General features: G+C 48.4%; 1 protein-coding gene across 5 annotated transcripts; it reads right to left on the bottom strand.

Moving 5' to 3' along the window:
* Positions 1 to 8,860: 8,860 nt before the first annotated feature.
* On the bottom strand, positions 8,861 to 25,347 carry LOC133354761 (collagen alpha-2(I) chain-like). 5 transcript variants are annotated; one of them, XM_061571851.1, is made up of 12 exons: positions 25,267 to 25,347; positions 24,452 to 24,529; positions 23,855 to 23,959; positions 22,223 to 22,256; positions 16,387 to 19,216; positions 14,295 to 14,379; positions 13,431 to 13,464; positions 12,743 to 12,890; positions 12,141 to 12,243; positions 11,367 to 11,503; positions 10,661 to 10,756; positions 8,861 to 9,997 (listed from the first exon to the last, which is right to left on the bottom strand). In XM_061571851.1, exons 1-12 carry the CDS (start codon positions 25,283 to 25,285, stop codon positions 9,161 to 9,163), a joined length of 4,506 nt encoding a protein of 1,501 aa, XP_061427835.1. In that variant the 5' UTR covers positions 25,286 to 25,347; the 3' UTR covers positions 8,861 to 9,160. The 5 variants fall into 5 exon arrangements, with proteins under 5 accessions (XP_061427835.1, XP_061427836.1, XP_061427837.1 ...); XM_061571852.1 differs by having other exon boundaries at positions 11,367 to 11,500; XM_061571853.1 differs by having other exon boundaries at positions 11,367 to 11,497.
* Positions 25,348 to 27,030: the final 1,683 nt, after the last annotated feature.

The following is a 27,030-nucleotide window of genomic DNA, read 5'->3' as shown; positions in this document are numbered from 1 at the left end:
TCAACATAACAACACACGGACAACCACCCGACGAACGAACGGACGCCGTTCATTCCATATAAAAGCAGTCGTAGACTCGGAGACGCTTTGTTACCCGTTGGCAATGCCGTGCCGGACACGCGTGGTGTAAATCATCGCGTATATGGTGCTCGCTGTGCGGTGCGCGGGAGATGTTGTTGTTGTTGTTATTGTAGAGGCCGGCCCTGGTTACATTGTAGGCTACTGCAAACAGAAGCTCAACATAGGTCCGCGTGTGTGTGCGTGTGTGTGCGCGTGTGTGTGTGTGTGCGTGTTTGTGCGCGTGTGTGTGTGTGCGTGTATGTGTGCGCGTGTGTGCGTGCAGAGGTATGTGACCAAAACATGAACGTGTGTGGACGACGCGTGCTGACAAAGTAGAACTCTGGTAACCAGGAGCCCAATGTGCTATGATTAAGGGTCATTGCCCGAAACGTCAACTATAACGTATTTTTTTCTAACAATTTTTTTTATTGTACCAAAACTGATAGCTCAACTAAGTGGCTCATTATCGTCGTGTGGAAATCTATCGCAGCCATATACTCTAAACGCGTGATGCCGTTTCTAAATGTGGAGGGGAAAACCGAAGGACCCGGAGATAAATCCACGCGACCACGGGGAGAGAGACACCGCAAACTCCACATATACAGCAGCAGCAGGGTCGGGATAGAACCCACGACGTCTCGCGTACCAGGCGAGGTAGTTAACATCTTGCCATTGCGTCGCCCATATGACCGTACCCGATATCCCTATAATAGGACGAATAAGTATAACCCGTAAAAACAAAGTTTTTCACTATAAATCCTTTATATGCGTGGCAGCGAACTTAATATAAAGGATTTAAAAATATATACGCCTGTGGACGACGCGGGGATCGATCCCGCGACCTTTGGCATGGGAAGCGAGGGCGCTACCAACTGCGCTACTCCGCCACGGCCTGTGGAGGGGTTACGCTCTGGGCTCTTATACTGTGACGTTCAGCCAAAGCGATGAATGAGTTATATTTGAATATATGTAAAATAATTTAGTTTTGCCTAAAAAGTGTAAAATTTTGGGAATTTTTTTTCAAGAACATTAATTGTCTGGCACAACGAGTCTGTGGGGAAAATGTCAGCTCGATTGGATCACGGGAAGTGGGTTAAAAAACGAGCGAAATATTTGCACGGTCCTAAGCAAGCAAGCACGCAAGCAAGTGAACTTAATATAAAGGATTTAAAAATGAGGCGCGCTGGATGTGGCGCGCCAACATCTTTCCCGTTCGTCGAACTGTTCCAGCTGAAACGAGGCACCGCTGGTTACCGCACGCGGCATCTCCTGGTGTGCATCACGGCGGTCCCTCCTTCACACAGCAGCGCCCGGGACCCCGGGAGAGAGAGACCGACGCACACGCCATCTCCAGGACCACACGTGGTCTCCAGGACCACACTCCATCTCCAGGAACCCCACGTGATCTCTAGGAACCCCACGTGGTCTCGAGGAACCACACTCTATCTCCAGGACCCCCACGTGATCTCTAGGAACCCCACGTGATCTCCAGGAACCACACTCCATTCCAGGACCACACGCCATCTCTAGGACCACACGCCATCTCTAGGAACTCCACGTGATCTCTCGAACCCCGCGTGATCTCTAGGACCACACGCGATCTCTAGGACCAGGATGAGTTCCATCTTCACTAGTGACGTGGCCATGAGTTTGCCTTGAAGGGGAGACCACTGCTGTTGCTGCTGCTGCTGCTGCTGTGTATAATCCCAATTGAGGAGCTTAGCGGTGTCACTTTTTTATTTCGCAATAATTTGCATGCCGACGCCCTGCAGAGGAACTTTCCAACGGGGGCTTGGAACCGAAATCGCATTGCGCCCCCACCCCATACATTCCTCGTAAAAACAAACATTTATTGCTTTTCCTGTGCTCCGTATCTCTAAATATGAACCTAACAATCATCAGGGTCTGCCTAGGAGCATTGAGAAGTAACAAATCAATGCACCAAAAGGAGAACGTCTCTGTGATTTGCTGCTCAATCGAGCGTTGAAGCATCCTCTCCTCTTTAGAGCCCTGAGAGTCGGTGGTGGAAATTCCACATTCCTATGGCAATCTATCCATAGGACAAGCACCGATGCCTTCCCTACAAAGTGGTAGTTTTTTTATCGACTCCGGGAATGGATGATGGGGTGAGTCATCCCCCACCTCCACCCCACCAGGATTTGAAAAGAAAATTGGAGACTGCTTCTATCGCCCCATGCCTTGGATGGGACCCACTGCATTCGGATGATGGACTTCAGGCTGCAGGTGTAAACAACACGAATCCATCATCACGACCGACACAGACCCACGCGAGACCAGTACGTACGCACCGAGAACAAACCACAGCCATGCAACCCAAACTGTGGACCCGCATGGCAAACCACTGCAGTCCACGCGCTCCTGCAACGGAGGGCGAACAGCAGAACGACGCGAACTCTCTCGCCTGCAGCCCTCTTCGTCGTGGTCAGCAGCAGACATCGACAACGGAATTTAAGCCCTCAACGTATTGGCGGTACACCGGTGGTACGCCGTATATATAAATATCCCCTTGTTTTCTCGCAATAATTGTTTACGTTCCCGCGATTCGCAACGCCGATCAGAAAATCTTGCGGTGGTGGCGGTGGTGGTGGTGCGAGTTCAAATCGGTTCTCGTGATCTCGAAGCGGTCGGAAGACGGAACGTCTGTCGGAGCGTCTGAAGACACGAAGCTTCGCAGTCTGTCGCCGTACAGCGGCACCCAGCCTCGTGCATGAAGATTGGCTTGCTCCGCGTTCCAAAGGCAACGCTGACTGATATGTCTCGTGCCCGAGACTTCAACGGGCCCAAATCGACGGTCGCGGTTACATCTTAATTTTGGAGCTTTCGTGACTGCAGGAATTACTCTTGGTTCTTTCGGTAAAGTCACGTATAAAGATAAAATAATAAATTAAATAATAGCATACGACGTTTCGATTGCAACACAAGCAATCATCATCAGGTATAAATGAAATAGCAACAAAAATTCTAACCAGAAAACTATAGACAGACATATAAGCGGTTAATGTTGACCTTTGATAGCAAGTCTCAGTAAACTTAACAAACCGTCGAATCGCTTCAATCTTGGCCACGTGATCACTTCAAGACCGATGCACAGATTTGCCGATTCACGCTTTGATTCTAGGCTGTTGTATAAAGGAGCGGTGTGATATGCTGCGCCGGTGTTACCGCCAATACGTCCACATTCCAGCTTCTGCTGCCATCATGGACAAGAAAAGATAGAATCGTTATCATCATTATCACCAAATGCAAAGATCCCCCGTATAGCCTAAACAGACTGTTGGGGACAAGTGCTGTTAGCGAGCACCTATGAAGGCCGGCACGGGACACGAGGGGGTGGGTGGCCAACACCACACCCGGCCGCTTTTATCTCCCCAGTGTTGACGTTTACACACCGCACCAGGTACTCATTTGAGGCCGAGTCGACCTACGGGAGGCACCAGGACCGGTTCAGATAATCGCAACCCGTGTTGGCTGTGAGCGGTAATCGGAAATCGAACTCGGCTCGCCAGGTCCGTAGCGCAGGGCAGCGCCAACCGCTGGCGCCACCGCTCCCTTCAACATCACCACCACCATCACCACCACTATCACCACCATCACCACCACCACTATCACCACCACCACCACTATCATCACCATCACCACCACCATCATCACCATCACCACCACCATCACCACCACCACCATCATCACCACCACCACCACCATCATCTCCACCACCACCATCACACCACCACCATCACACCACCACCATCACACCACCACCACCACCATCATCACCACCACCATCACCACCACCACCATCATCACCACCACCATCACTACCACCACCACCACCATCACCACCCTCATCACCACCACCACCATCATCACCACAATCACCACCATCATCACCACCACCATCACCACCATCACCACCACCACCATCACCACCACCATCACCACCACCATCACCATCATCACCACCATCACCACCACCACCATCACCACCACCACCACCACCATCATCACCACCATCACCACCACCATCATCACCACCACCACCATAACCATCACCACCATCACCACTATCACCACCACCATCACCACCACCATCACCACCACCACCACGACCATCACCACCACCATCACCACCACCATCACCACCACCATCACCACCACCACCACCATCATCACCACCACCACCACCACCATCATCATCACCACCACCATCATCACCATCACCACCATCACCACCACCACCACCATCCTCATCATCACCACCATCATCATCACCACCATCACCACCACCACCATCACCCCCACCGCCGCGCTCACCTCGTGTCGGGCGACGCCACTGCGCCGATGAGCGCGCGGAGCCAGGCGATGCGCCCGGGGCTCTTCGCGAGGAGCCGCTCGCGAGCGGCGTCGCGCCCCGCGCCCTGCATCGCCAGCGCCAGGCGCTCCACCGCGACCCCCAGCAGCGGCGGCGCGGTCGGCGGGGTGCCGCCGCCGCCGCCACCGCCGCCCCACCACTCCTCCTCCTCCTCCGCCTCGGCCTTCTCGGCATCCTCCTCGCCGGCGCCCCGCATGTGGCAGAGGAGCTTGGGAGGGCGAATCCGTCCGACGGGAACGGCACGAAGAGGATGGAGGGGTGGCTGGGTGGTTGGGTGGGTGGCTGGGTGGGTGGCTAAGTGGCTGGGTGGCTAGGTGGCTGGGTGGCTGGCTAGGTGGCTGGGTGGTTGGGTGGGTGGCTGGGTGGGTGGCTAGGTGGTTGGGTGGGTGGCTGGGTGGCTGGGTGGATAGCTAGGTGGCTGGCTAGGTGGCTGGGTGGCTAGGTGGCTGGCTGGGTGGCTGGGTGACTGGCTGGGTGGCTGCGTGGGTGGGTGGCTGGCTGGGTGACTGGCTGGGTGGCTGCGTGGGTGGGTGGCTGGGTGGCTGGCTAGGTGGCTGGGTGGCTAGGTGGGTGGCTGAGTGGCAGACGAAGCCGACCCCCCGGCGTTGATGGAGCCTGCCAGCCAGCAGAACGCGCAGCGGAGGGTGCCAACACAGACCGCCAGTCAACGCGGAAAGCTGGGCCAACAGTGCCCAACGTTGTCAACATTGGCGTGCTTCCTCGAGTCATAACTATACATCCCGCACGGGTAGACGGGGTGATACTCACCTGCTGCTGGCTCCGGGTGACTCTGCGGAGGCAATGCGAGTGCCGGGTTCGCCTCTCGCCCTCCCTCCCTCCCTCCTCCTCCCTCCCTCCTCCGACGCGTCCCTCGCAACCGTGACCCGCGGACTCGCCGGAGCCGGGCCGCGTGGTGCGTGCGGGGCGAGGGAGGGCACAAGGGGCGGGTGGCTGGATCGCCTGTGGCTGGCTCGCCTGTGGAGGCTGTGGCTGGCTCACCTGTGGCTGGCTCACCTGTGGCTGGCTCGCCCGTGGCTGGCTCACCTGTGGAGGCTGTGGCTGGCTCACCTGTGGAGGCTGTGGCTGGCTCACCTGTGGCTGGCTCACCTGTGGCTGGCTTGCCGAGTGTGCAGGCCGGGCAGTCGCGTTCACGACAACCACGGAGGGCTGAGAGGAGCGGCGCTAAATAGCGGAGTCAGGGGGGGGAGCACGTGGTGCATCTGTCAGTCATAACCGTCAGGGGCAGTCTATAAATGACGTCACGCGATTTTGGACGATTTTTTGACCCCCCCCCCCTCGTCACACGGCGTCAGTCAGACCCCCCCTTAAATATGACGTCACAAAGCTCTGCCCCCCCCCCCCAAAACCATATTTTCATTTTGAAAATAAAACAATGCTTCAAATCTCTTTAAACTATTGTCATTGTAGTGCGTATTTAATGTGGCGCTGCACTCTGATGTTGTAGGAGAAAACATTTATTAAAACGTCTATTTTATTAAGTGCAACGTGTTGTCTATATTTATTTAAAGTTGCGCATTTTGATGTGACGTCACATTTCTCAAATCTCCCCCCCCCCCCTAGTCACACATCGTCATAAATGTCTGACCCCCCCCACCACCCCCCTAGGTGCGTGACGTCATTTATGGACGGCCCCTCAGTCAACCCAAGTCGCGGACACTTCACGTGGCCTCAAAGTGCACCGAGCCAGAGTGGCGAACATTAGCTGTTGATGTTGTTGAGCAGTGGGTAGGGTAAGGGGTGGCTGGTTGGGTGTGGATTAGTAGGGGATGTACATTGGCAAGTAGGGGTTTTGTATGGTTGAGTCGGGGCTGCATTTTGGGGAGTAGGGGATGGATATGGGCGAGTAGATGTATATCGGTGAGTAGGGGATGGATATGGGCGAGTAGATGGATATTGAGTAGGAGATGGATATGGGCGAGTGGGGGATGGATAAGGGCGAGTAGATGGATATTGAGTGGGGGATGGCTATGGGCGAGTGTTGGGATGGGTAAGGGCGAGTGGGGGATGGGTAAGGGCGAGTGTTGCGATGGATATGGGCGAGTGTTGGGATGGATATGGGCGAGTGTTGGGATGGATAAGGGCGAGTTCGCTTGGGTGGGTGTGGGTTGTTTAAAGTTCGTTGATGGCGTGTTAGGGGCTGTGCCAAAATATTACGGTAATCTTGATTTAAAGCTTTCGTGACTGCAGAGATTCATATTCTTTGTTCTTTCGATAAAGTCACGGAGAAGGGATATAAAAAAATAGAAATGTTTTATATTTCTATTATTTTATTATTTCCCTTCTACGTGACTTTACCGAAAGAACCAAGAATATTACGGTAATCATCAAGGACGCGCGTCGATTTCCCACGTAACGTTTTTATTTGTCGTAACGTTTGAGCAGACATTCAAAGAGCATTATAAAAAAAAAAACAGAGCGCCATCACCTTGGTACAATCACCCATTCTCCAAACCCATGCAGTAGTGGGGCACGCTGGTTGCTGGACGGGAGAATTGCTCGGACTTTCTCGATGGGTCGGACTTTCTGAACGTAAAGCTGTACACGCTCTGGAGCACGTGGAGGTTGTCACCTCTCCGAGTGTCCGGTGGCAACGGCTTTGGACAGGTATCAGAATTTTCCACAACCGGCAAAAGTTGGTGCTCGCCTGAGACGGAAATTGAGGGGGGTGGTGGATTTTCTCGGCTCATTTGTTGAATCACATGCCGAGAAATGACTCGCGGTGCCACGGATTTGATTGATCGGTCGTGGAATTAAAAGTCGTGGTGTGTAAGAAAAAAAACAGTGCTGGAAAACAACAAGGTATAAATATACCCGGACAGTTGCTCTTACATCAGTTTATTGGAGACCAAAAGACTCCCCGGTCTTGATCAATATGCCTACTTCTAACTCCCACTGGGAGAAATGGGAGTGCATCAGCCTGTGCCCCGCCAAAATCTCTGCAAGTTTGCTCTTGTGCAAGATACCAAACATTGATTTTGACGGCAAGATTTAAGCAGGCCCTTGCACGGGAGGCGGAATGCGTCAGCCGTGAGATTATTTGCGTTTAAAGTATACAAATTACACAAGTCAAACATGCATTAACAATGTTTACAAAGCGGCTACATAACGATTTAGTACAGTTTATCACAAAAATAGAGCCATTCTTCATACTCCGTAGTAGTTTCACACTTGGGGGCGATAATTGCTGCGCAATCCAGATGGGAGGATGGGGACGGTCTCGTTTTTATTTCCTTGTGATTGGGGGATTTGATGACCTTATTTGAACTTTGCACTCCTATCGTATTTTGTATTGTTTGTTGTAACGTTCTTAACCCATGCCCCGGACTGGACATATGTTAAATAAACCTTTATAGCTCATCAGATTCCTCAAGTATAAGCACATATTCCGATTCTCCGGGAACTGGTCGACACAATCTGGATTTTGTATCGCATTCAGGTTTAGGAAATTATAAACTCATCCGGTCTTGGGAAAAGCATGACCGTATACATTTCACAAATTGTTCATGCTATGGACGGTTTAAGCCGTAAAAAATGTATTTTCATTTTTACTTTTGTAACAGCGTCCGGATAGTAAGGGAAAAAAATTAAACTCCTACGTTACTGCCACACAACCCCATGACATATGCAACCTAAAACCCTCACCAATCATGATCTAGGTAATCAATCGAGGTCAACATTTTTTTTCTGACACCTTCTACATCACACCAACACTGCCCCACGCATTTGAGTGGGAAATACGACCGGGATGGATGGTAGGGGGGGGGGAAGAGGGGCTGCGTGACATCAGCGTGACGCATGAAACCGGATCATCGCTCTGATGGCATCGCACAGTGACGTCACTGCCCGCGCACCAGCCAGCAAAACTTTTTTTTATAATATACAGAAGACTCGATTGTCCGCACGAACGACGGGGAGGACGGCTGCGTATGATTAATTATCCGCGGCTCTCTATGCCAACAGCCACGCATATTGGTATTATGTTTAAGTTAAGAAAATTGAGTTTGTTAATGAACAAAACTAAAATTTGTAGTAAAGAATCGAATGCGCGTGCTCAGTGATAAAACTTTCCTGCTCCCGCGCAGAAGAATTAACCCACTAAGCAGACAGCAGAGCCATGCCAACAAACACCACTGTTGTAAAAATATGCAACTACTGTACTGTAGAGGCGATAACGTGGATTTTGGATTAACTGCGGCTAATATTTATTCGGTTTAAGCACGTTACTTGTAATACACATTTCCAAGAAAAACAATGAATAAATGTTTTCAGATTATTAATTTGGGCTTAAGGGCAAATCCATGAGTTACTAATTTGTGTTGAAATCTCAGGTGCAGGATAAAATGATTTAGATGGAGGGTACGTACTGATCACACGTGTCTCGCAATGACCTTAAAGACGTAAAAATAAATTTATTAATGGCAACGTAAAAATACAGTGTGAAAATCTACAGCGCGCGAACTGGGGGCTAACACATTTGCTTCGCGTTAGAAGGTGTGAGCCGGCACTTAACTGCTAGCCCCCTGTAGGATTTTTCATTTAAAGAATTAATATTGTGTCACGTCCATGCCTGTTCAATCACAACAATGCCTGTTTATGTTTGACAAACAAGACGTTTAGCAAATCGGCAGGGTCTCGCACGCAACCTAGTCGCAACCAGGCCACCGATGCTGCCGAGTTTGCTATTCGGGTCTATTCCCCGGCCATAATGTGCACAATTTCACCGGCTTCATAATCCTCATCGTCAAAATCATCCAGCTGGAAGTCCTCATCCATGTTGAGCACAACTATGCCCTCCTCTTCCAAGTCCCCTTTGATATCTCCCTCGACCCCTCCTCCTTCAATCTTAATTTTAACTTCCCCCATGCCTCCATCCGCACGGTCGTCAACATCGGCCCGGTGAGCATTCGCCATTTGCTTCTGCGCCGTTGTGACACTCGCAGCTGCTGCTGCTGCTGCATGGGAGGAAGTTTTAGCGGGAGCGTCATTGAGTCTCTCCTTAACGTTGGAAGGTTTAGCAGGAACGTCGATCATCTCCTTATTGACGTTGGAAGGTTTAGCAGGAACGTCGATTCTTTCCTTAACGTTGGAAGGTTTAGCAGGAACATCGATTCTTTCCTTAACGTTGGAAGGTTTAGCAGGAACATTGATTCTCTCCTTAACGTAAGATGTTTGATCAGGAACGTCGTCGAGTCTCTCCTTCTTAACGTTGAAAGGTTTAGCAGGGATGTGTGGTCTTTTCTTCTTAGCCAAATCAATCTCATTACCCGCCAGCTTAATCTGCTTTTCCGCGTTCACCGGAGCTGGGATGCTCCCCTTGGCGCTTTCAAAAGCAGACGAGTGAGCAGCTTCAGGCTGGCTATGCTTCTTCAGAAGCTCCACAACGGGCACTTGCTTTTGCCCGGAGGCGCCCGCTTCAAGCGTCACAACCTTGGCACTCGCTTCGACGGATTTCTCTTTTACGTTGTCTTCAGGATTGAATTCCCACTCCTCGATGAAGGCGCTTACGTTTGTGAACGGATCTTTACCCTGAAAGCAAAGAAATGAGGAGGAAAAAAAACAAGACCTGTCAATGTGATGTGTGCGAATGGCAGCGATTATTCAACACGTGGAATGTTCATAAGAAGTTACGCTACTCCTAAATGATGTGATTAACAAAGTACTACTGTATGACTGGTGTGGTAGGTATTAAATCCCTACATTAACACGTTTTCATTGTCCAAATGAATGATGTAAAAATTCATCGTACTTTGTAGTGGGATATCCGACATTACAAGGCTACCTCGCCTGGTATACATGAGGTTGTGGGTTCTCTCTCGACCCTGATGCCTGCTGTATATTTGGAGTTGCGCGTCTCTCTCCGCGTGGTTTTTCTCCGAGTCCGCCAGTTTTTCCCTTCATTTAGAATCGACATCACGCGTTTAAGAGTATTTGGCCGCTATAAATATCCACTTGATAAGCCACTTCTCGTTGGGCCATCATTCGTGGCCAGTTGCGCTTCTGAAAAAATAACTATGCAAGCTCAGTGGGGCCTTACGTGGCAGCAGAAAAAATTGTTAATCCACTCAACTTTCACGAGATCGAATATTGAACCAGACTGTGCGATGACACGTTCTGGAGGCTGAAGGTGGTGGCGGTGACTGTTTCTCCAAACACACACCGGCACAAACCACGGAGAGTGGAACTACAAACCTTTTTAAAGGACTCCAACAAAGCGAGGCTTTTTGGGAGCTGCATTAAGCTCTTCACTATGTCCACCACGTTGGTCGTTCTCTCCTTCATGGTCACCTGAAAAGAAGGGGACACGCATTTAAAAAGAGGTGATTTTTCAGCGCAAGGTTGAACGGGTAACTCGAGCGCCGGCAGCGGGGTTTCCCGTGGAACGCAGCGGTGGCAACGGGAGCGAGTACCTCTGCTCAATTTACGTGCAATTAAAAAGGGCCGCTGCCCAAAACGTCGCCTCTGTTGTTTTATCTGAAAGCGGTGCATTTTGACGAACGCTGAAGGGTCTTTGCCGATTGTGCTTCTGCACCACTGCCCCGATGTAGCATCACCAAACTATGTCGCTAATAAGAGACGCTGAGGTAGCGCTCGCCTCCTATTTAAGCACCGAGCCAGTGGTTGTGAAATTCCACATTGCTATGGCAGGGGTAAATGTCTCCCGAGGACAACCACCGTTGCCTTCCCCACAAAGCGGTACCCCCGTTTAACCAACCCCAGACAGATGATGGGCTCGGTCATCCTCACTCACTCCCCTCCCCCCCAACCAGGATTTGGACTCGCAACTCACGGGATGCGAGTTGCGAGCCACTCGCTCGACCGCTGAGAACAGTGACCAAAGCGTACTCAAACAGCTCGTATTAAACACCAACGTGGGGGGGGGGGGGGGCAGACTGACCTTTCTGTTAGTGATGTGCAACTCCGAGTACATGTGCTCCTTCAGACACTTGGAGACGTAGGGCACGTGCACACGGCACGCGTGGCACCACACAACGCGCGTCGCCTCCAGCGCTGCGTCAAGCGCTGCTTCTGCTTCTTGACACGCGCACGCACAGGTGGGCACGCACGCACGTGCACAAACGCATGGGGGATGAACAACGAACCAGGCAACAGTTAGCGGCAGAATGAGCGCGCAAAACACCTGGGCCTAAAGATTCGCGCAAATGAAATGCTGATGTTGAGGAATAAAAGGCGATGCTGCCGCAGTGGTGTAATGGTTTGCACACCGGACTTCCAACCCTTTTTCCGGGATGAAAATGTAGAGCGACAATAGCAGAAATGCTACATTCAAACACACGGTGCCCAACATGGGACGGAACTGCAAACTCAACATGGCATGCATGGCTGGTACATTGAGCAGTCCCCCTCGTTCCGTTTCTCTTTTAAAGCCTCGCCTCTTCTCAATGGCCCATTCTCTCCCCTCCCCTCATCCCTCCACTCCTTCCCGTCCCTCCCCTGTAGCCCTGCGAGACCTCTGTTCATACGGCCACTCATTCCTCGGCCCTTGCACGCCCCTTGCCATCGAAATCACTCAAAATTGTTTAACTGTGTAGAGCGTCGAGCGAAAGCGGCTCCGTAAATGTACGAGGCGGTAAACGCGACCACACAGGATACACCCCCAACACGCAGACTAAGCAGGCGACATGTCAACGTGCGTACGGGAGTCACCAACTTTTGTTTGGGTCACTTGACGAGGCAGTCGGGTGCCCTTCCAAGGGGCGGTTGACGACGCCGTTGAGCTTCGCCACTCTGGCGTTCCTCCAGTCCATGTACGTCTGACAGAAGGGAGGAATGGGCAGCCTTAAAAAGACACTCAAAATAAGTACAAGGGAGATCGTGCTCAGATGAGCAATGAGGCTTTGGTGCTCATCTTCCAGGGGCGTTTTTTATTTTACCAGGCAAGGCCCACTGAGCTATGCAGCTCTTTTCAGAAGTGACCTGGCCACAAATGATAGCTCAACGAAGTGGCTTATCGTCATGTGCAAATGTTATAGCCGCCAAACACTCTAAACGGGTGACGTCGATTTTAAATGTGGATGGGACGAAACCGGAGGACCCGGAGAAAAATCCACGCAATCACGGGGAGAACATGCAAACTCCAAATATAAAAGGCGTCAGGGATGGGATCGAATCTACGCCTGCCTGTATACCAGGCGAAAAAGATACCATTTCACCACCGGGGCACCCCAACATCTTGCCACCATTCAATAATTAATCAAAGACTATTGCTAAATAAAATGATTTACATCTAAAAGTAAATGTAGTGCAAATTACTTGAAAGAAACTAGAGACGGTTTCTCCGTTGGGACAAAGTTCCACGAGTTGCTTCATCAGCTGCTTGTGCTTTTTGCTCGCCATGTGGGAGTCCATCTCGGCGCGCGCTTGAGCAGCGACTTTGCACAAACAGCAGGCGTAGTTGTACCTGTCAAGACACAGTCGTGGCATGCAGAAGTCCGCTCCCATTACCCCATATAAAATTCCTGGAAATGTACCTTTTGCTGCGATATCAAAATGTTATGAGGCCGCATGAATAAGCGGTGAACGCGCCACTGCAAGCCCACGTCACAGCCACCGGGGGTAACTTGACAACTCTTTTTTGCACACGACCATTCGAGTACCCACATTTTGTTGTGGATCCCAGGACAAGTCAGAACACCACCACGAGCACACGAATATAATAACGTGTTCCAATAAATGGGCACAAGGAGTCTACACAAGAATTTTACATCTACATATTACGCAGTTAAATCCATGCGGGTAATCGTTGGTCGCAGCTTTCTGCTAGATTTCAGGGCCCGTTGAGACCACGAGAATGGATCCCTTGCTTGGTAGCTTGGCCAACGCTGTACCGGATTGTGAGCCTACGAACTTGCTCATGAACTGTCGCCGAGAGCAAATGAATCGTCTTACAAAATCGCTCGTTTCCAGTCATTCCTTTTGAACAGTCTGAACTCGCACTCACCGACATTGAGCGGGCTTGGCTTGAGGTTTCTCGTCTGCAAGCAATACATATAAAACGTGTCAGCACCGAGCCCACGGAAACACAACACTCATCTGTCAATGCCTGTTAAGATATTACATTGCAACATTAACAAATATCAAGCCATCATGCTGCGCAGCTCGCACGGCGAACAAATGCGAACCCTATCCCCCCTTTGCACATCCGCAACATCAAATGCACCCCGGATTTTAAGAAACATCTAAAGGCCTCTCTCTCTGTTTGGGTCAGGCTTTCGAGGAGCCCTGAGCTTGGCTCCGCACCTTCGAGTTGACTTGTCTGCAAAATCTGGGGCGTTGTTAATGTCGTCATTATTCAATTATTTCATTGAATTAAATATATCCAAGTGTTTCCCTGTACATCATTGTACTTAGAAAGTCTTTGATTATTGGTGTCAAGATCTGGGTCGCCGCGGTGGCGAGATTTCATCTTTTTCACTTAGTGTACAGGTCGTGAGTTCGATTCCGACCCTGGCGCCTGTATATTTGGAGTTTGCATGTTCTATCTGTGGATTTTTCTCCAGGTCCTCTGGGTTTTGTCCTCCAAATTTAAGAAGATGTGATTTGGAGTATTTGGCTGCTATAAATTTGCACGAGACAATTCATAGCACAAGTCGCTTCTGAAAGAAAGCTACATAGCTCAGTGGGGATTACCTGTGAAAATAAAGTTTGTGTTTTAAAGTAACCCACCAACCCTCACTACCTCCAGTTGATAGATTACAGGCCACATGCGTAGCCACCGCCGCCCGTACGGCAACGTGATCGCCATCACATCCGTACGACGATAGATTAAGAACGCGTGGGCACATGTTTGCAAGCGTGGGGTTACCTTTCCCAGCGTCGGGGAGTTTTTGCGGGCAGGAACTTGCGTCCTGCACAGGTTTTATCGTCGCTTTCTTTGCCTCGGCGCCAACCTTAAACGTTGAGAAACCACAACGCACGCAATGCAATATTGACGGTATCATCAATGCACGTATCCACCCGTTCCTCTTCCCGTCTCTCGATGTGCTTCTAAGCACACACCTCCCCCACGTTTTGTTCAACACTTAAAAAATGTTTGCGCACTCCCAATTTTCTACATTGTTTCTCCACGTTTCTGACGCCATAGCAGGCAGTACACGCATTCACTCATGAGATCAGTGTTACAGTATTCGTGCATTTATGCATGACTTTTATTCTTTCTTGGTTTCTGTATTTACCTCTGCTTCTCAAAAATGACAGGACGAAAAACATTTTAATTTTACAAACTCTACCGCAACGTTATTAATTGACGGCCCTGCAGAGCCACTGGTAGAAATTCCTCATTCCTATGGTGGGGTCTAATTCTATTCGTAGGACAATGATTCTTGATTTCTCCGCAAAGCAATATTTAATATGTATCGGAGGGATGATGGGCTGAGTCAACCCCCCCCCACCACAACTAGGATGTATTTTCACAACTTTCCAGTTGCAAAGGTTGCAAACGCTATGAGTAGATGCTAGTAATAATCGATGAGGTTGAATGTAAGTTTACAAAATATTAATAATTCGTACTTTTTCTGTTGGGTCTTTTGCATTGTTACATAATGTAAAACAAACGTACCGTCATTGTAACAACATTTACCCTGCATGTTGTCATTCAAATTTTCTCACAAACTTTTTAAATATAAATTGTAAGTACATAAACATAGAACACCTCTGAAAATGGACCATACTGATTGCAATTTTTTAAATGAGTTATAGAAATATGCAACAGGCGTCAGGGTCGGGATCGAACCCACGACCTCCTTTATACAAGGCGAGGTAGTCAACATCCAGCCACCGTATTTGCTTCATTCTACTCCCTTCCTCTGGTGTGCCACGGGTAAATGGTAAAAAAAATTTTACGAGTGTGAAATGTTTAAGTCTGAAACTTATCCCTAAAATTACACATCATACAAGTCGTCTTACCTTTCTGAAAACAGGATTCACACATTCCAGTGTCCCATCCGGACTGTTCATTTGGAAACGGACTTTTAAGCGGAGCTTTATTCCTTGACGCTTAAACAGTTATATTTTATCTACCTTATACAGGCGCCGAGTGGTGGCGCAATTGCTTAGCACAATACATTGTGAACCCCAGCTCCTCCCCCCCACCCCCGAGTTCCATTGTTGGCCACGGCTAACATCAGTGGCTAGTGGTCCTCGGTGCTCCTTCACTGTCCTGTACTGACCAGCATGCTGAAGTATGGTCAAAGAAAAGCCCCATGACTGACGTGGTATGTGGGGAGGCCTTTATATAGCACTTGTTTGACAAATTGCAGTAAATTGTTTTCATCAAAACTAAAAATATATATTACTACATTTTATTTGCAAAGGCACAAATAGGACCCAACAATAAACATTCAGCTTTGCAAAGTGGAAAAAACACCAAATGCACTTTTTGTTTTAATTTATGACAGTTCTTGCCCAAGAACTAAATTACCCAGGGAACAATTATCCGGTATATTGGCAGTGTGTAGGCAATGTGCTAAATGTGGTACAATCACTGAAATGCATCAGATTGTCATGAGGAAATATAATCATTACTAATCTACGGAACAAAGCAACACGGAGTAATTATAACTTTTTCAGCAAGGTCTTGCCTTGGGATTTTTTTGGCCACTGTTAAGGCACATTTAGATATGGCAGGACACTGTGAAGCCAGAGAAAATACATGCAGAGTAGGGGTAGTGGGGAGAACATGCACGCTTCACACAGAAAGAGTACATGGGACAGGAATCGAACCCAGGACCTTTTGCCCAAGGGCACAACTGTTACCACCGTGCCACTCTGCCGCACACATGGTATAAACCGAATATGTGATCTTGTACTAACTACAGAGTTACGGATCATTTACCCTTTCGCTCAAATTAGCATCGTGAGCACAATAGGAGACGTAACGAAAATAATTTCATACTTACTGCAGTGTCACTTGGCGTGGATGGCTTGTGATGGGATTTTGGATCCCCTGAAGGTGCTAAAGTGGTGCTGCTCTTGGTATTCACAGAATCCGGGTGTTTTTTTTCAACGACAGGAGGACCTACTCTTTTCCCATGAATCCATGTTTTGCTGATAAGTTTATGTGCGCGAATGCGCTTCTTTTGATTTTTAACAAACCCAACATTTTTATTGTATTGACCTCTAAACCCTGGCCCATCTCCTCGACCTCCAAAATGCTGCATACCGCTTGTACCAGAGCCTCTGATGCCACGTTGTCCAAACCCTGGAGGTTTAAAATGTTGCCGGTTCTTTGGGCCTCCGAACCCCGGCTGTACGTATGGATCTTCAAATCGTAACTGCTCATTGGAACCTCCAACACCTGGATGTACAACTGGACCACCAAACCCAGAATAGTCATGGAGGCCTTCAAGCAAAGGCTTAACATTTCGACTTTCAAATCTTGGCTCTACATTTGGTCTTCGAACCCAAGACCTGTTATTGGGACCTCCAAAGTCTTGATGGTCAGTTGAACCTCCAAAATCTTGCCGGTCAGTTGGACCTCCAAAACCATGCCCGTCATTTGGATCTCCAAAACCTGGCTGGTAATTTGGTTCTCCAAATCCTGGTCGGTCATTTGAACCTCTAAAACCTGGTTGGTCATTTGTACTTTCAAAATATGGTCGATCAATTGGACCTCTAAAGCCTGGCCGATCATTTGGGTCTCCAAATCTTGGCTGGTCATTTGCACCTTTAAAACCTGACCGGTCATTTGTACCTTCAAAATCTGGTTGATCATTTGGACCTCCGAAACCTGGTCGGTCATCATGACCTCCAAAACTTGGTGGATCATTAGGCCCTTCAAAACCTGTCCGGGCATCATGACCTCCAAAACCTGGCCGGTCATTTGCACCGCCGAAACCTGATCGGTCATCATGACCTCCAAAACTTGGTCGATCATTAGGCCCTCCAAAATCTGGCCGGTAATCATGACCTCCAAAACCTGGCCGGTAATTTGTAACTTCAAGACCTGGCGGGTCATCTGGAGCTTTAAAACCTGGTTGGTCATTTGTACCTCCAAATCCTGACCTGTCAGATGTATCTTCACAATCTGGTCGGTCACTTAGACCTCTAAAACCCGGTCGGTCATTATGACCTCCAAAACCCGGTCGGTTAATTGTAACTTCAATACCTGGTGAGATATTTGGATCTCCGAAATCTGGCCGGTCATCGTGACCTCCGAAACCTGGCCGGTCATCGTGACCTCCGAAACCTGGCCGGTCATCGTGACCTCTGAAACCTGGCCGGTCATCGTGACCTCCGAAACCTGGCCGGTCATCGTGACCTCCGAAACCTGGCCGGTCATCGTGACCTCCGAAACCTGGCCGGTCATCGTGACCTCCGAAACCTGGCCGGTCATCGTGACCTCCGAAACCTGGCCGGTCATCGTGACCTCCGAAACCTGGCCGGTCATCGTGACCTCCGAAACCTGGCCGGTCATCGTGACCTCCGAAACCTGGCCGGTCATCTGAACCTCCAGGGTATGGCCTACTGTCCAGACCTCCAAAGGCTTGAGTGCTTTTCAGACCTCCAAAACCTGATGCGTCTGCAGTACCATAGCCTGGTCTATTATTTTGACCTCCAAATCCCAGCTTGTTATCCAAAACTCTAAAGTCAGACTGAGTATCCGGAGCTCCAAAGGCCAACTGGCTGCTTGCACCTTCAAAACGCTGCCTGTTATTGGAATCTCTAAGGCCTGACCTATCACCTACATCTACAAACCCTTGCTTTAGGTCTGAACCACCAAATCCTTCTCTACTGTCTGAAACTCCAAAGCTTGGTATGCACCCATGGCCTGGAATTCCTGGTCTGTCATTTAAACCTTTGATGTCTTGTCTGCCAGTTGAGCCTCCATGGCTGTGTCTATTGTCAGGGCCTTGAAACAGCAATCCTTTTTGTGACCCTGCAAATCCAGTCATATCACTTGGACCTCTGAGAACAGGATTGTCATTTTGACTTTGAAAGCTTGACTTGACATCCTTACTGTCAAAGCCAGAGGTTTCATTTGGTCCTTGAAAGCCTGATCTGTCATCCAAACCCCCAAAGCCTGATGTGGAGGCAGGACTTATGAACCCGGATCTAATTTCAGGACCATGAACACGTGACATGCTGTCTGATCCTCTATATTGTGACCTGTCATCTGTACCTCTAAAACCTGATCTGTTAGCTGGACCTTGATTGCCTGACCTTTTTGGCCCTTCAAAACCTAACATACCCTGTGGACCTCCAAAACGAGACCTGTCATCTGGACCTCTAAAGCCTCTCTTATCAACTGGCTCTGGTAATCCTGGCCTCGAGTCTGGACTGTGAGGACTTGGATTTTTGTTGAATCCCACATATCCTGGTCTGCTTCGACCTTCAAATGGCATACTGTTTTCCGAATCTTTAAAATTTGGATCGCGATCAGAATTCACAAACAGTGGTTCAGTGTCCCGATGTTTTAAACCTTGCTTGTTGGCGTATCTTTGAAAATCTTGCACATCAGCAATGCTATCCCTCCCATGGCGCTGAGCATTGGAAGGCCATTCAAGATTTTTCGCTCTATTTGGTCTTCCAATTTCTTGGTGGTCTGGATATTCTGTCCAGGCAGGAACATTATACTTGTCATCATGACTGTTGCCTTGGATATGAGGATGCTCTTGAGGCTTTCTGAAGTTGTCACGGTCAGAGCTACGTATTCTTGTGCCCTGCTGAATGAATGGGTTGGGTTCATTGAATCTTGGCCTGGAGTCAAACGACTCACTTGAGTTGTGTCTGGAAATCAAAATTTACATTTCAAAGTGTCAAAAAAGAAACAACCATTACAGGGCCTCAGTGGTGAACAACTGCTAAAGCTGGCAGTGCTGTATGATAGCAGCCAATTCTAATATTGTATGATAACAGTATGTTTTTACAAAATGCCCATCAAGTCCTGTGACCGAGCTCAATGATGGCAAAGAAAACGAATTATTCAATAATGTGACAAAATTATTGATTAATCCATTCAACTTGAATCTAATGCTCACGACACATGCATCATAGAAAATGTGTGAAAAAAACATTAACGAGCTTGCTTGATCCATTACAATTAACAGTTTATATACAAAGTAGCAGAATTTCATAACCAAAAATATTTTTTTGGAAAGGCAAAAAAATAACGGTACTTGACACTTTTTAAAATCACACATTCACCCCTCCACACAAATGTCAGGAGGCTGCGACTAGAAAGCTACCGAAGATTCACGCCAACGCAAGTCTTCCACCGTCCGTCAAATATCTTCAGTTCTCCTGTTGGCCGCTTGTCATTAACGGCACCCACCGTGGACTAACATGCCACACCAGGATGTCAAGGAGGAACCAATTCCTCATGGAGGCCCCCCTTCCGCCCCCCATGATTCACCTGCCGTATTTGACCTTCAGCACCGTAACCGGAGCCCTGCTCAACAGCTGTCTGGAGCAAACGGAGCAGCGCAGCCCGCGCTGCTTTCACCGCGGTGCGTGGAGAGGTGGCGGCACTTGAACCAGGTGGAAAGGTGGCAGCATGTGAACCGGTGGAAAGGTGCGTAGGGCGGGCGCTGGTGCAAGAGAGACGTTGGATGGTAAGGCCACCCTGGTGGCTGTGATAGCGGAGGTGGTGCTGCAACGCTGCGTAACACTGTGTGGAAGCTACCTGGTCTGTCGCTCCGCATGAAGCTTCGGGTGTTCTCGGCCACGGTCATGCCCTCCCTTCTCTATACTTACAAAAAGTGGCCCACACGAATGAAACATCTTCGCCAGTTATGAACATTTAGGCTGGCCTGCCTACGATTCATCCTGGGTTTAACCAGGCTGGATTGTGCGAGCTCACAAAATATTGAAAGATCTGGACAAAGTCCCATCAGTGAGCTCCTCCGGCAGGCAAGGCTGCATTGGCTGGGTCAAAGTAACCCGCATGCCCAGCCACCACATGCCGAAACAGCTTTTGTTCAGCTGGATAGAGGGGGCTAAATGGGCGTGGCATGGGCTACAGAAGAGATGGAGTGATGTGGTACAGGAGGATGTGGAGCTGAGTGGACTTGCCAATGACTGGTACCAGCGGTATCAAGATCGGCCTGTGTGGAGGAGGCTCGAGGAGGCCTGTGCGGAGGAGGCTACTGGACAGTTGGAAGCAGTTGCAATCCAGCAACAATGGAGGGCAGGGGAGCGACGGTCACGAGTGGAGCACCGGGTGGCTAAAACACAGAAAGCTGGCACAGTAAGGGGCACATGTGGTGCATCGGTCAGTCGACCCATCGCACCTGGCTCTGGCCCGTGACCTCCTGCCAGCGGGCGTTCAACACTTCATATGGCCTTAACATGCACATAGCCTGGCACAAGCGATGTGGTGACGTCACCGCCACTTAATGGAGCATGGCGGTTATTGTTGTTGGTGCCACAAGAGAAGAATAATCACTTCATAATAATCTTCACTGTTGTCATCAGGGACTTCTGCAAACTGGGCTGCCAGTCTATATAACCGCAAGGACCACCGCCACCATTGCATGGGCTTTACACAAAGCCCGGCCCACCCGTTACCACCAGCATCAACCCCGTGACCACCCACGACGACAATTACCAGCCCTGTGACTACCAAAGCCAGTCCAATCTTTGTTGATACGGCGATAAGTTGACCGATGGGGTTTCTATGCTGTCGAGGTTAGCGACCGAGCAGTCGGCCAGTAGATGACTTCAGAAGTAGCCTCCTGGCAAATATCTGAATCTCTGCCAGCGAGTGTCCAAAGTGGGCAGTGCCCTATGTGGTCCATGGTTAGCAATTGGTGACCAAATTCGCACCAAGGGCAATCGTTGACATTCCACGAGTGTAGGAGATAGCTACATCTCCTACCAGCTCAGTAACCACCTGCAACCACCGACACCAGCCCTGGTGACTACCAACCACCATCAGACTTGCTGGCATCAGTCTCGGTGGCTCTTGCACCACTGTCATTTATGAATGGGATTGTTGCGTCTTCCCGCCTACGTACACTTGCTTTATTTTTCTTTCCTCGTGTTGTTTTTGCCCAAATGTAGTTTTATGCAGATTCCTGGATAACCGGCTGGTTCCTCCTTCTGAAGTATATACTTACGACAATATTCAGCTTCTGTTGCAATTGCGTAGGAAGGACATTTTCTTCAGCTTGGAAGACGGCCCTTACGTATACCTCAATTGGCTGATCGGGATGGAGCGGTGACACAGTGGTATCACACTGCGCTATGAACCAGTAGCAATACTTATCTGCTCCTTGGATCCATCTTCACCAACCTGTACCAATACGATACAAATACCAACATTTAACATTTAACTTTTTTTTAACGGTGCCGATAAAAGTTTGTATCTGGACTTACATATGCTATATATATCATGTATATATCATCTTCAAAATGGGACCTTTTAGCCGTAGTATCAAAGAATGAAAAAATAAGAATAGGTTTTATCCTATATGGCAATAAAACAGGTGTTAAGTGGTTCAAATACCAAATAGAAACCTTTTGCAAGGAATCAATTCTGCATTCACCACACATCCTTCTATATTTAGGGCCTAGCCTTACCAGTGTCAGACCAGAGAACGCCAAAAGGCGAACAGTACAAAGACAATGCACTCGGAGCATTTTTTTCATGTTTCTCATCTTTATCAACCAGTTTCTATCTATTGCTGGATGAAGGTCTCTCCAGACAACCCGCATTCCTCACGGTCCTGCAACGCCATCATTAATCTCGCCTGCAACCTCTGACCTTAGCCTTGATTATCGGTCATCACTTACCCTCTGTGAGGTGACCTTTCACGTCCACCTCCACCTGCAAACAGGGGACGGCATTAGCCGATGAATGACCTCGTGAAAAAAAATGTATTTGACAAAAGTGCCGTGAAATACAACAAACTTGACGTATAATGTGTTCGTGATATACTCATAATGATGCGTCTCCTCGAGAGTGACAAAAATCTCAGGCAGCAAAAAAAAAACCCCAGGAAATGGGAGTAACGGAACAAAAATAATTAAGGTATGAGTAAACAATTAAATAAACGTGTACATTTGGTATTGAAGCTGTTCTTACAGCGCAAAGGATAACATTAAAGATGCTGTGTCTCACAGATGGGTATAGCCAGCGTCATGTTGTTTGGTCTAATAGACCGGGGCTTGTTCTCAATATGCATCATAAACCTGACTGTAGTATTATCCTGAATCCCTGAAGAGGGGTACGCATCATAATTGAAAATAAATATGGGATCTCCCAGTGAGATCGCAGCTCTCGCTCACATAGCAGTTGTCGCTTGGGATTACATCACCACTCCCCCTACACCAGCCAATCAACTTCCAGGGAGACAAACCCCATGCAACATGGCCAGTTTGACATCATCAATCAATTTCCTTCACCGGTCTGTGGCTGAGTATGTTTATTATTAATGCTAGAATTGATCAATAATGTTATTAAAGACATTCCTGCGGAAGGAGCTGGTAGAAACGTTGGGTTGCTCGGTCAATGGCCAGGGTCAACGGCGGCGTGGTGTATTCCGCAAATATGCCCGACTATGAGGGCAGGCACAAGCCGGCGTGAGTAGGTTAAACGTTGAGTTTTATAAGGGCACCACGGGGTGACCAGCCCCTCCCCACCCAGCCCCACCCAGTCCCTCCCCACACTCCCCTCCCCACACAGCCCCACCCTCCCCACCCAGCCCCTCCCTGCACGACGGACGGACACAATAATCTCCCGTGGGCTGGTGTAACCAGGAGGTTCCTACCAGTATGATTTGTCTGTTATTAATAATTAATGCTGTCATCATGTTATGTTAATATTGGTTATAATTGCCGAGCAGTCCTTATTACTGGACATCTGTGACTAGACATCTGTGAAAAATAACTTAGTTCCTCAGATTCCTCCTAATTAAAAAAATGATTCTGATTACCACAAACATCTCCCCTAACTTTAGTATGCCCAATATCTTAGCTTAAATATTTATTCGGAGCTATAAGTCTTACCATTAATAGAACTTAGGAAATTGCTATGGTTTCTCAAGTCATATGTTCAGGCCCCTGGTGTCTTCGAGTGTGAGGTTTGGAAGCATACACCCCCCCCATGTGAAATGCGACTGGTGTGAAATGAAAGGTTTGAAAAAGTAGTTGAGGCTTTAAACTTTCAGTATTTCAGAAATGCCATACATAGAGGAACAAACTACCAGAGGCCGTCTTAAAAAAACATTATTGGATTTCACAACAATGCGTGAACCGTACCGCCATTCTCATACTGTTATATCCAAAGTGTGGACAAAGGCTACATTTTTAACGAGTATAATACTTTAAAATGTGAACAACGTAATGTATACCAACCCATAATACGGTCAATTAGCACTGCTCAGCCCCTCGAGAGTAATGATCCGTGGGAGGAATGGGTCATACCAGGCGGGTTGTTTGAACGTTCAGACTGCACCATTTCCAGCATCGTTTCGAGCAGCTTCACAGCCTTAGTGTACGTTTTACCTCCCTTCTGTGGCCCCATGTCTCCTGCAGAATACAACAGTAGAATATGGACATTATTATTTTTTTAAATACATATTACAAACTACATCAATTCAACAAACTCAAGAATCTCAGCTTGGTGGATCACCAGGAGGAGCGTCACGGACCGGCGGTGGTCCAGGGACCACGCTGAGAACCACTCCTCTAAAGGAATACGCACAATGATATGCATGCATAGTTAGCATACGAATCCCTTATTAGTCTCCAAATCAATCTTCAGTACATGCTGAGCAAATACTAATTTTTTCCTAATTTTTCCCAAACACTTGTTATGGAAATATGTATAATATCACAATACATTTAAAAGTAAAATTATGGCTGCACAGATTGTGGCATTCCAAAGAATAAAAAATAAAAAAGTGTATCAGCATCAGCTTAAACTTATGAACTCCACACATCCGCATTGATTTGACGGTGTTGCGAACAAGGAAGCGTTCCACCAGACTGCATGTCCAACTTCAGACATTGCAGTTGTACCTCTCGACATTCTTGGGTCAGATGGGTTTCGAATATCTTCTCCAAATCTCTCGTCATTTCGGCCGGGCCACCTTTGACCTGGAGAACAAATAGCAAGAAATAATTGTATCCATATGCATGGCTTCTCTAAACACATTCCAACATGGGTTTAGCTGCAGAGGCATGTATTTACAACATCATTCGGACTTGTCCACAATCTTTACTCCTTTAACTCATCTCTGTGTGTCTTTTTTGTAGCACTATAAGTCTCTACGTGTTAATTATAGGGCCCATAGTTTGGGTTGCATGGCCAAAATCGCTTTACTGTGACCGATCTAAAACGAACGCATATAACCATGCATCTCAAGTCTCTGTGTACCTCTATCAGTCTCTCCGTATTAACGGGTCTCTACGTCTTCGGGCTTGCTTGACGCATCAAAGTTTCACAATCTTCATTTGTACTGCCAGTGAAATCCGATGAGCTTTCAAGCGCTCTCTCTCTCTACCCCCCCCCCCCCCCCGCCACAGATGTCCCAGTCAAGACGTCCACTTCGGGTTACATGGCCAGCTACGACTGTGTCTCGCCTAACGCCCGAAACGTCGTGATATAGTATATACCTCAATGACTTTACCGAAAAAACCAGAGTATGTTTAAGAGGAAGCTAATCAAGCCGCGTGAAGGACGTGGGGTGGGGAGGGCCTTCCCAACCACCACCACCAACTACGACGACGACCCCAGTGCATGTTGTACCAACAGCAACACCAACATCTCTGTTGAAGAGACGCAACGAAACAACGGCAGGTGCGGAGTGTGAGGGCCAGGGGCTCCAACTCACCGCGGCGAGGAAACTCCATTGTGTCCAGGCCCTGCAGGAGCGAGCGACGACGCGCGCGGTGGTGGACGGGAAGTGACGTCAGCGCGACGCGTTTCCCGACAAGCGAAGACGTTGAGAACACACAAAAAACCATGCGGATGACGTCACGCAAACCCATTTAATGCAGATGACGTCACGTACTCCTCCCCCTCCCCCCTGCAGATGAGGTCACGCACTCACTCTTTGCGGAAACATCCGCACAACACTCCTGCGGATGACGTCACGCACACCCCCACTGAAGACTACGTCACGCAGACCCCGCCTGCAGATGATGTCACGCATACTCCAATGCGCGTGACGTCATTAATTCAACTATCGTAGAGTTTTTAAATCCTTTATTTTAAGTTCACTTGCTTGCTTGCGCGTTTACTATCGTACAAATCTTTCGGTCGTTTTTTAACCCACTTCCCGTGATTCAATCGAGCTGACATTTTGCACACAGACTCGTTGTGCGTGACAATTTATTTTCGTGAAAATTTTTTTCCAAAATTTTCCAATTTTTAGGGAATTTTTTTCATATTTAATTTAAAATACCAATGTGATAAAAATGAAACTCTTACTCAATAAAAACAGAAATGAATAATAAAATAAAACCGATGCCACGCATATAAAGTATTTATAGTGAAAAACTTAGTTTTTATGGGTAATTTTTTTTTTATGCTTGGTTCTTTCGGTATTATTTCGCTTCTACGTGACTTTACCGAAAGAACCAAGAATATGAATCCCTGCAGTCACGAAAGCTTTAAATCGAAATATCGTGGAGTTTGTCAACAGCCGTGATGTCAAAATGAGAATCTTGGATTTGGACTGCTATGAAGTTATTTTTGTTCACAGATGTCCAGTAAGGGGGGCAACGGGGTCAGAATGTTTCAACAAATACAAACACGGAGTGCAAATTATAGGAAGGTAAACAAATAACTTAAACATATACAACTAAACTGTTTTATCTTACCAGGTAAAGCCCACTGAACTGAGCTTATTTTTCAGAAGTGGCCACAACTGAAAGGTCAACAAGGTGGCTCTTCGTGTATTGTACCGCACTATCACATCAGAATCAGACATCTGCGGACCTCACTGCAAAATGGATACCCATAATGCCATTTGCAACAAATTAATTTGAATGCCAGTTTGTTTAGGAATACATTTTTGGTTGTTCAAGGGTTTGCCCATTACTCTATGAAATATTTTAATTTGACCAGGTAAGACCACCTGAGCTGAGAATCTCTTTTTGAGAAGCGACCTGGCTATCACAAATGATTGCTCAACCAAGTGGTTCAATCACGTGGAAATTTAAAGCAGCAGCCAAACAATCTAAACGCGCGTTTCTAAAGATGGAGGGAAAACCCGAAGTACCCGGAGAACACATTCCTGCGGAGGCAGCTGCTGGTAGAAACGTTGGGTTGCTCGGTCAATGGCCAGGGTCAACGGCGGCGTGGTGTATTCCGCAAATATGCCCGACTGTGAGGGCGGGCACAAGCCGGCGTGAGTAGGTTAAATGTTGAGTTTTATCAGGGCACCACGGGGTGACCAGCACGTCCCCACCCAGCCCCTCCCCACCCAGACCCTCCCTGCACGACGGACGGACGGACGCAATAATTCCCTGTGGGCTGGTGTAACCAGGAGGTGCCTACCAGTACAACGGCAAATATACAGCAGGCGTCAGTGTCGGGATTGAACCCACGACCTCCTGTATACCGGGCGAGGTAGTGAACGTCTCACCGCCGA

Source organism: Lethenteron reissneri, chromosome 48, assembly GCF_015708825.2.
Source record: "Lethenteron reissneri isolate LAM-NWPU_2019-01 chromosome 48, ASM1570882v1, whole genome shotgun sequence".
In the NCBI taxonomy this organism is placed as follows: Eukaryota; Metazoa; Chordata; class Hyperoartia; order Petromyzontiformes; family Petromyzontidae; genus Lethenteron; species Lethenteron reissneri.
This window is presented reverse-complemented; position numbering and strand designations above follow the sequence as displayed.

Bases quoted from the DNA above. Each gene is read 5' to 3' on its own strand.
- LOC133354761 (XM_061571851.1), bottom strand. The intron at 19,217-22,222 runs GTAAGTGATGAC...TTTGATTTCCAG, and splicing joins GAAAGGTCACCTCACAGAGG to ACACAACTCAAGTGAGTCGT. The intron at 9,998-10,660 runs GTTTGTAGTTCC...CTTTGCTTTCAG, and splicing joins TGTTGGAGTCCTTTAAAAAG to GGTAAAGATCCGTTCACAAA.